At 53.1% G+C, this 10,079-nt stretch overlaps 1 protein-coding gene across 1 annotated transcript in view; it reads right to left on the reverse strand.

Annotated features, from left to right (window-relative positions):
• Positions 1-1,443: 1,443 nt before the first annotated feature.
• Positions 1,444-10,079, reverse strand: part of Aldh16a1 (aldehyde dehydrogenase 16 family member A1) — a 13,322-nt gene continuing 4,686 nt past the window's right edge. Inside the window, exons 2-17 of the mRNA XM_021188930.1 lie at positions 9,453-9,555; positions 8,375-8,501; positions 7,691-7,869; positions 7,532-7,609; positions 7,163-7,344; positions 6,926-7,078; positions 6,389-6,574; positions 5,963-6,058; positions 5,655-5,791; positions 5,439-5,544; positions 5,230-5,360; positions 4,625-4,792; positions 4,270-4,471; positions 2,672-2,857; positions 2,366-2,488; positions 1,444-1,693 (exon numbers count right to left, since the gene is read on the reverse strand). Of these exons, the coding sequence (XP_021044589.1) occupies positions 1,532-1,693; positions 2,366-2,488; positions 2,672-2,857; positions 4,270-4,471; positions 4,625-4,792; positions 5,230-5,360; positions 5,439-5,544; positions 5,655-5,791; positions 5,963-6,058; positions 6,389-6,574; positions 6,926-7,078; positions 7,163-7,344; positions 7,532-7,609; positions 7,691-7,869; positions 8,375-8,501; positions 9,453-9,555 (2,319 nt within the window). The 3' untranslated portion in view covers positions 1,444-1,531. The remainder of the gene's footprint in view (positions 1,694-2,365; positions 2,489-2,671; positions 2,858-4,269; positions 4,472-4,624; positions 4,793-5,229; positions 5,361-5,438; positions 5,545-5,654; positions 5,792-5,962; positions 6,059-6,388; positions 6,575-6,925; positions 7,079-7,162; positions 7,345-7,531; positions 7,610-7,690; positions 7,870-8,374; positions 8,502-9,452; positions 9,556-10,079) is intronic.

A 10,079-nucleotide genomic window follows, 5' to 3' on the forward strand; every position in this document is an offset into this window, starting at 1 on the left:
GAGAGGGAGAGAGGGAGAGAGGGAGAGGAGGGAGAGAGGGAGAGAGGGAGGGGGAGAGGAGGGAGAGAGGGAGAGGAGGGAGGCCCTGACAGTGTGCAGAGTCAACCAGTTGGCTGTCACCCACAGATCAGGGTTATGGCTAAAGTCTAAGCCATTCTGATGACTCTTCTCCGACTTTTCCTGCCTTCATGTTCAGCCTGGGTGAACACTATGGCTTGTTTTGTGACCTCACACGGGAACAGGACTTGGCAGAGAAGATTAAGGAAGAGCACAGGCTGGACGTGTCCATACATATATAATCCCAAGTGGGTCACAGGAATTCCAGATCGGGGGTGAGATGGCTGAGCTGATAAAATAGGTTATGACCACCAGGCATAAACACCTGAGTTGATCCCAAGAACTAACATGGTGAAGGAGAAACTGACCCCGTAAGTTGCTTTCTGACTTTGGTGCATGTCCACATACATACACACCAAAAACCCCAAAACAAAAAACAAAACTCCCATGAAACTTATTTTTTTAAGACAGGTTTTCTCTGTGTACCTGGCTGTCCTAGAACTTGCTCTATAGACCAGGCTGGCCTCAAACGCAGAGATCCACCTGCCTCTGCCTCCTGAGTGCTGGGATTAAAGGAATGGCTTAAAACATCACTGCCTGACTTAAAACAAACAAGTCCCACAAGAGTACACAGTGAGATCCTGCTTTAAAAAACAAAAATGAGGGGCACCGACTGCTTTTCCAGAGGTCTTGAGTTTAATTCCCAGCAACTACATGGTGGCTCACAACTATCTATAATAGGATCTGATGCTCTCTTCTGGTGTGTCTAAAGACATTGTACTCACATAAATAAATAAATTTTAAAAACAAAACAAAACAACCCCTCCCTAATGCTTCTATTCTAAGGCCAGCAGTCTGTCAGGCCTGGAGGTTCATGATGGTAACCCAGCATTCTAGATGAGACATGAAGAGTAGATGTGCAGATTAGCTGTACCCTAAGACCTTGCTGAAATAGATCAAAGAAGGGGGAAAAAAAAAAAGCAAAACCACAAACCTAAAACCAAAACTAAACACTAAACCCACGGAGATCTTCTGTGATGGCAAGCACCTGGTGAGTTTTGGCTCCAGGAAGCCAGGCCTGCCTCGAAGCTGTGCCCTTAGTACCTGGCAGCAGTGGTGGCCCCAAGCTTGGGCTGGCACTCCAGGGCTGGTCTGGATACAGATCTTCCTGTTCAGAAAGGGGACTTACAGGAAGGGATCAGTGCTGGGATCAATTACAAAGGGGACAGAGCCTTCCAGGGACTTCCCTCTACTGCCTCCTGACTCAAGAGTGCTGGATGTGGCTGAGTTCCCTTTATGCATCCCATAAACACAGTATTCTCCCACGGTTGCCTACTGGGCCACACATGAAGAAGCCACTGTTCCCACAGCCTCAAATGCACAGTCAAAGTCACTTAGTTTATTAGAAGCCATGAGAAAAGTTCCAAGCACTTGGTGCTCCTGAGCATCAAAGATGGAGTGGGTGGCTTCGGCATCAGTCTCCCATTGGCAGCCACAGGGCCTTTGTTCGTGCCGCGTGAAGACTCAGCTCCTGTCCTGCCCCCTGGACCTCCACATCCCAGGCCCTTGGGAAGCCCCTGTTTACCCACACAGGCTTGAGGTTTCCTGCAGAGGCCCATTCCACAAACTGGGAGCCCTGGGATGGAGAGATACATGATTAGTACTGCCAGTGGTTTAGTTGCCAAGCAGCTGCTTCCTTAGCAACGAACACCTGCAAAAGACCTAAAGACCTGACAAGGCTGGACTTTTAGATCCTGGCCAACATTCCTTTCAGACACAGAGGAAGCAGACCTAGGGACCCCTCGTCTTTCCCAGGTCAAGTTTCTTGCCAATGGGGACTTCCCATCCAGCACGGGAGGGCAGAGCCTTGGAATGCTGCTATGGTGCATACCCTAGCAATAGGTTTTCCAAAAACCATGTCGTCTTTGGGCAAGGAAGGCTTTAGGCCCTCGTTAAGGAGACTGCCTTTCTTTGAGCAGCTGTGGTGCACACCTTTAATCCCTGTACTTGAGAGGCAGAGGCCGGCAAATCTCTGTGAGTTCAAGGCCAGTCTGGTTTATATAATGAGTTCTAGAACAGTCAGAGCTACACAGAGAAATCGTGTCTTGAAACACTGTCTTCCGGACCCCTCCTCACCAACAGAAGACCCCCTTTCTTTGTGACTGAGCTTGTACCCGGGTAGGACCTCAGCAGCTGTTGCCAAGGCATTTCTTCCTCTTAGCAACAGAGGTCCTTAGGGGATGAGCGCAGAATGCCCTAAGCTCCTAGCACGGAAGTCTGTTGGTGAAGGTTAAGTACCCCGAAGTACCTGGGCAGAGCCGAAGTACCACAGGGCCTGGACATCCTGATGTAAGGCCAGACAGCGGGTCAGGTGGTCCCGATCTCCTGTCACTACACTCACCAGGCCAGCAGGAAACAGAGTAGCGATATCCTAGGATAAGAGAGTGGGACACCCAGGGTTGGGCATCTGGCAGTAGCTGGAGGGGCTCATGCAAGGGATAGGACTTCGATGGGATGCTGAGACTCGTTGCCATAGCTACCCAGGAGGAAGGAGGCCAGCTGAGCTCCTGAAGACCCAGAAGCAGCAGGCAGGAGGGGAAGCAGGTGATCTTACCTGACAGACCTCCAAGGCCAGCAGAGGACATGCCCCACTGGGTACTAAGACCACGGCATTGCCATGGGCCAGTGCAGGGGCCAGTAGTGACACAAAAGCCAGCAGGGGCCACTCATCTGGGCACACCACGGCCAGCACTCCCAGTGGTTCTCGAAGCCGGAGCACAGGGCCTCTCAATCCTGTTACCTACAGGGACAGATGACAGACACATCAAGGACAAGTTCCCAGAGGCCTCTCTATTGCCTGCCCCATTCTCCCACATTTAACATGCTCCTAGCTCCAAAGTAGCTCCAATAGAGCGTGACCAGGGCATGGTGGTTCAGGGCCTGAAACTCTGGGGCCCAATGGCCACTCATTAGCTTTATGTGTCAGCGTGAGTTACTTAACCTCTCTGGACCTGGGCCTAGAATCTGCTCCTGCCTCAGCCTACGGAGCAGCTGAGACTCTGGGCCTGCACGTCAGTGTGCTGTGGGTACTGCAGGCAGCTCCAACCACACTAGGATAGGCGAGTGTTCTATCACTGAACCATACCCCAATACTTGTGTGTGTCTGGTTTGTTTTGAGACAGGGGCTCCCTATGCAGCCCAGATTGGCCTTGTACTCAGAGATCTGCTTGCCTCTGCCTCCGGACTGCAGGGATTGAACACAGACACCACCAATGCCCAGCTTGATTGAGTTTTAGGGTTTTTGTTTGTTGGTTTGTTTGTTTTGTTTTTGTTGGTTTTTCGAGACAGGGTTTCTCTGTGTAGCCCTGGCTGTCCTGGAACTTATTCTGTAGACCAGGCTGGCCTCGAACTCAGAAATCCGTCTGCCTCTGCCTCCCAAGTGCTGGGATTAAAGGTGTGTGCCACCACACCCGGCAAGTTTTAGTTTTTGAATGACTCTGGGCAGTCCTAGCTGTCCTGGGAGTCACTCTGTAGACCAGGCTGCCCCCGAATTCACATAGATCTACCTGCCTCTCAAGTACTGGGACTTAAGGCTTGATTTATTTTCTAATTGTTCATGAGTGTGGGCATAGTTATGTGCACTTGTGAGTGACTGAAGGAAGCATGAATGAAGCTAGGGGTACAGGACGTTGTAAGGCCTCTGGCCTGGACGCTGGGATTAAACCCATCCTCTGCAAGGACAGGTCCTTACTGCTGGGATTAAAGGCATGAGCCTTGATGCTCAGTAATACCTTTGTTTCTTTGATGCAGGATTTCACTGTGGCCAAGGCTGACACTTGACTTGGGATCTTTCTGCCTCTATTTTACAAACGTTGAGACCATAGGCCTGCACCCTCATGCACACGGTGTGTTTGCAAAGCCTTCTTGAATACAGACAAGCCTACGATATATAGAGTTTAAATGGCATAATCTGAGAAGTTCCTACAATGTGTGCACGTGTAAGCAGCCTGCTTTCCTGTAAGCACTGTAGCCCTCCCTCCTGTCCTCTGAGGCATGGGTTCTCAGTCAAGCACTGCTTCATCTCTCCTCTCATCAGAACTGTATTTTCTAGACTTTCAGGCACTAAGCCTGGACTTGTGCCTGGTTCGCTGAGCCTGGGCGCTGACTCCTGGCTGGCTGGCTGTCCTGACCGCCTGCTTAGATCCGTCTCACCTGTAGTGTCTGGCCTTGGTCCTGAACCCGGGTGCCCCATGTCTGGAGTCGCTTCACACTCAGCTCTACTTCAGTCTTGGCGACTGTAGGCGCTGCTCCATGCCTCTCTAGTTGTGAGGTCAGCACTGGCTTCCTGCGCTCCAGAGCGGCCGCCAGGGCCCACAGCAGGCCTGCTCGGGCTCTTGGAGACTGGGCTCCCCAGCTGTGGGCAAACAATGTGAGTTAGGGGTATAGCCTGGCCTTAGCCAGTCTCAGACAGCCATCTCTATCATCCACGGCCTCCACCCAGGGCTCCAGTCCCACGTCTACTCCCATCTGAGCCACCCTCACCTCTGGGCTTCCATTTGACGCTTACCCAGGGGCAGCCTGATGAGCAGCCTCTACAGCACCTCGGATATCCTTGGCTCCACCCTCAGCTACATAGCTGGAGACTTTGCCCGAAGAATCTTGGATGGGCCTGGAGCTCTGGGTCCCAGGAGACTGGAAACGGCCCCCGACAAACAGCCCATAGGGAGGTGCTGGGCTGCAGAGTGGGGTGGGAGGAGGCTGCGTCCACATGGGCCACTGGCAGGTCTACACTGGTTGGCCCTTTCAGTTCCCAGGCACCTTCTGGACTCAAATTTCTATTCTCATGAGCTTCTAGGAGGATTCAAACACCTGCTCCCATGAGTCTCTGGAGGATTCTGAATTCCTACCCATGAGTTTCTGGGGTCATCCAAAACTGTTACTGTAATGCACCTCTTTGACACTCTAAATTCTATTCCTTTCAGCATCTGGATACTCCCTGAATTCTTGCTTCTGCAAAAACTCAAACCATTAAGTAGACTGAGATTCTTTTTACTCTTGGGGTTAAGACCCAGAAAGGTACACTAAGAACTGGAGACCCCAAGACTGGCTCTAAGCACCCTCCTTCCAGCCCCACACCCTCATCCTTAGGTTACCAGGCCTGCAACAGCTCACCTAGGTCCTGTTTCTGGCCCCGACGGCAGGCTGGAGGATGCAGCAAGGCCAAATGTGTCGTAGTTGAGACTCTCACAAAGGAAGGGCTCCTGGGAAGGTGTCCCCAAGGGTTGCAGGTACTCATACAGGCCCTGTGAGAGGTGTGTGGTCAGCAGGAGGCCAGATGGCCTCAAGGTGACTCAGAGGTACAGAGGCGGACGGACACTCACATCTGGGCCTCCATGCCAGGAAGACCCACTCTCCTTGCAGCCCCCTGTAGGCACCGCAGGGTCTCGGAGGCCATGAGCATTGATCCACACTGTGCCCACCTGGAGCCTATGAGGCAGGTAAAGACACCGGGGGAAGGGGAGATGGGATGCTGGTGAAGGGGGAGGGAGACACCTGAGGGAGATGGGGCAGAGGCAGGGGCGTGAGTACCAACTGACCCATAGCCCAGTTCCAGGGCTTGTCCTAGCCTCTCACTCCACACACTGGCGCTGCCTCCCCGAGCTGTCCCATTGGCCAGGGCTAGTGCCTCCTTGACCGTGCGGAAAGGAGAAGCCATAACCACAGGCCACGGTACCTAAAAGGGGGTGACAGGCATTAGCTGGAGAGCAAACTTTCCTGTCAATACTTTACCCATTTGAGGAAGTCGCCGTGTTCCCAGCTCTGGGTCACAGGGTCATGCAAACACTAAGGTTGTCACTGAGGATGAAAGGGCAGGGCAGGAAGACTGCAACCTTGGGGGCCTCACCTCAGCCTGGGCACACGGGGCTGCTGGAGGCAGACCAGAAACCAAGGCTGGAGAGAAGAATGGGCTACTGGGGGGCACATCACCAGCTTGGAATACCTGGGGGGAGGAGAAATAGATACAGATGGCTATCCTCTCTAGACCCAGGCATACAGCTCAGCCTCCTTCACGAACATCCAGGCTTCAGCTCCTTCCTAGATCTAGGTATCGAGGTCCCAGCCCCAGGCTCCTCCCTCAAACTGGGCATCCAGACCCAGAGCCCTCCTCCCTTAGACACTGACGTCCAGACTCCAGCTTCCTCCACAAACTCGGGAGTCTGGGCTTTAGCCCTTGTCTCAGACCCAGGCGTCTAGGGTCTGGGACCTTCGTACTCTGACATAGGAGTTGGCTAGTCAAGATCTAAGACTCCGTTGTGCAGATGGGGCTCACCTGTCCCCCCTGGCTTTGGGCCTCATCCACAAAGCTCTGGGCCAGGTCTCGGGCAGCAGCTCCTCGAGTCCCCATGTCCACAGCCCCATCCAGTCCTCGCCCACTCCGTATCTGTGCCATTCTGGCCCGGAGTCGTCTCATAGTTTCATCCCATACAGATTCCTGGATGAGGAGCCTGAGCCCCCCCTGTTGGAAAAAGGGCATCAAACATGGCAAAATCAGGGGCAATGTAGGGAGAACAGGTTCCCACAGAACAGAGGGGTGGGCCTCAGGGATGGAGAAGCAGAAGCAGGCAAGAGGTGCACTGCACAAAATTGGTGACTTGCCCAGAACGGTGGCATATACCTGCAACTCCCGGAGGATTAGGAGTTCAAGGCTAGCCTAGGCTACACAGTGAGTTGGAAGCCAGGTAGGTCTACATAAGATCTTGTCTCAAATAATAAAAAGGCCCAAAGAACAGAAAGTAAAAACAAGCTGGGTGTTTGGAGAGATATGGCAGACCCCCGGACTTTGGGAACCCGAGCATGCAGATCTCACCAGGCTGCGGTCTGACCAGACGGCATCTACAACACCCTCCACAGCTGAGTCCACATCTGCAGAGTCCGTCAGTAGCAACAGTGACTCTGTGCCCAGGGCCAGGCCCAGCTCAGCTCCCCTGCCTGCTAGAGTCCGTCGCAGAACACGTCCTTCCTGAGGGAACCCCATGGGTTTCAGGTATGGGAGGAGCCTCTTGGCCCTTAGCCGTGCCCATCCCATTCCCGGCCCTGAAGATACCTCCACGGCTCCACAGAAAGCCACCTTCTGGACTCCAGGTTGGGAGGCCAGGACAGGCCCCAGTGAGGCAGGGCCACATACCACATTGATGATCCCTGGGAAAGAGCCAAGCTCCCCTGCCAGCTGAGCCAGGAGGAGAGGGGTTGGGAAGGCTGGGGGCACGAGGGCCACCACGGTGCAGCCTGGGGAAAGGGAACAACAAAGGAACCTTCAAGTCTAGCTTCCAGCGTCCTTTCCTCAAACCCGAGTCCAGACCCCTACCCTCCTGCACACCAGGGGTCCAGGTGCCAGCCCTCTTCCTTGTTCCCCAACCATCCTTTCTGAGAAAAGACGGGTGTGTGTGGGGGGGGGGGCAGAGCCTTTACCTACCCATAGCCAGGGCAGGGCAGACCCTCCACATCATGTCCAAGAAAGAGAAAGGGTTAGGCAGGACGAGGCCAATGACTCCTACAAAGAATCCATAATGAGAGCGTGGACGGGTTGGTTTACTGGGTCAGGAGGGCTCTTGGAGGTCCTACAGGTTCTCACCCATGGGCTGCCAGTCTGCCAGCGCATCATCCTGGGCATGTGCCTGGACTGCATGGTACTGGAGCAGTTGCTGGGCCAGAGGCACATCTCCATCTCGAACCTCTCGAACAGCCCGCCCGGTGACCAGGGACTCCAGGGTCCACAGCAGTCGCTGGTGCTTCTGCATAACCTTGGCCAGCCTTGGGAGAACACACGGAGTTGTCGTGCTCAGAGCAGCCTGGACTATAACCCCACAAAAATCTAGGGGCAGATCCATATCAGGGACAGCGGGTACCAAAGCTGTATAGTCTACGAGAGTGACAAACTCTGTGTGGGTGCCGTGAGATGCTCCTGGTCACTGATGACCAGGTGTCCCAAAGACAACTGGGAACTTGAATCTTAGCCTCTGATTCAATTGCATTATGGGAAATGGGATCTTTATAGCTGTCCCCACCGTGTAATGGGAAGCAGGGAGCTCTGATTCTAATGAAGTTCTGAGAAACGGGGCTCTCCTGATATTCTGACACTACTGGTCCCAGTGAGCTGTGAGCAACAATGGCTGTTCTGGCCACTGAAGTGCCACATGTACTCGGGAAACATGAACCATTAATTCAAAAGGATCTGAGGCGATGGAGTCACTGTTTCCACAGGCTCCTGTGACAAGGGCCTTCTCTTCCTAGGTGGGCCTTGCCTGGGCTTCCTCACCGGGTTAGGTGTTGGCCTCGAGCAGCCCCAGGGAGTTGGCTCCAGGTCTTGAATGCTAGCTTTGCAGCCTCCACAGCTGCAGCGATGTCCTCAGCCTCTGCTTGCAGGCAGCTGGCCAGGTTTTCTCCTGCAGAGACAAGAGGGGCCCAGTCGGAGGAAGCCTGTGTCAGAGGTTCCCCGTGAGTCTCAGACTGTCCTCTAGTTACCAGACAGTGCTCTGACCAAGCTCTGCAGGTGGGTGCCAACTTTCTTTCCCTTCTTCCCTTTCTTACTCTGAGTTTTAGATGTTTTGTTTGTCTGTTTGTTTTGTTGATACAGGGTTGGCTGGCTAACCTGGAACTCACTCTGTAGATCAGGCTGGGCTCAGACTCCGAGAACTACCTGTCTCTGTTTCCTATGTGCTAAGATTAAAGGGATGCACACCAATGCCCGGCTGTGCTTTTAAACTTTTATTTATTTGGAATAGTTATGAGTGTTTTGCCAGCATGTCTGTATACATACAATATGCATGCAGTGCCCACAGGAGTCAGATGTCAGATTGTCTGCACCTGAACTTACAGGTGGTTTTGAGCAGCCTGATCCTGACGGGGGTGGGGTGGGGGTGGGGTGGGGGAGTGGTGGTAGTGGGTGGGGGGTGCTGGGAACTATATGAACCTGGCTCTTCTGGAAGGACAGCACACACTTCTAACCACTGAGCCATCTCTTCAGCCCCTTTCTTCTTTTTAAGCAGTGTCTCACTATGAAGCCAAGGCTGACCTGGACTCCACTCTGTACTTTGGGCTGGCTGCAAACTCATGCCCCTCCTGCTCCAGCCTCTGCATCGCTGGAATTAGAGGTGTGGGCCATTATCTGAGGCTTGGGGAAGGGAACTGAGTACAGAGGGGCCTCACAAGCCTTTTGGGGGTACTAGGAACTATAATTACTGAGACTGTCCTCAGGAGAAATGAGAACTCCCATCCCCACCACCACTGGTGGTTGTCTCTGCACTAAGGGGCTTGAGCCCAGATATCATGGGTGGCATGGCTGCCACCGTGAGAGAGGTCTTTGTTCCTCCTGAATGACTGGACTCTTCAAAAACCTGTGATGGGATCCTGGCAAGGTGCTGGATTCCTGCGTTCTGGCTTCAGCCACATCCCATTGACATGGTGGCCCAAGAGGCGGTTGTGGGTGTCCAGCCAGGCCTGGAGGAAGAAAGAGTTTGGAGAAGAGCCTGAGGCAGCTGGGACAGCTCAGCCCCTTGTCTCCTTGAGGGGATGTTTGTACCCTTTGCCGTCAGCTCATCCGTCTCCTGTCTGCCTTTTGTTTTTGTTTTGGGCTGGGGTTTGAACTCAGGGCCCTATTCTATCAAATTATACTTCCAGCCCCTGTTTTGTTTTGTTGTATTTTGGTTTTTTATTTTACTATGACTCAAACATTATTTGAAACTCTTTACGTTAGCTAGTACTGCTGCTATAGCCTATACATGTACAGGCCCAGTACTTAGGCCAGCCTGGGCTAAAACAGCAAGATCTTGGACTCTATTTTTTCTCTGTAATGTAATAATAGCCCAGGCTGGTTTAAACTTACTGAGATGTCAGGAATGAACTGCAGATCTCCTGCATCCATCCACTGTGTGCACTAGTATGCCTAGCTTAAATGTAACAACACACACACACACACACACACACACACACACACACACACACACACACACGGTTTCTCTGTG

The sequence above is a fragment of the Mus pahari genome, chromosome 1 (genome assembly GCF_900095145.1).
Source record: "Mus pahari chromosome 1, PAHARI_EIJ_v1.1, whole genome shotgun sequence".
Taxonomy (NCBI): domain Eukaryota; kingdom Metazoa; phylum Chordata; class Mammalia; order Rodentia; family Muridae; genus Mus; species Mus pahari.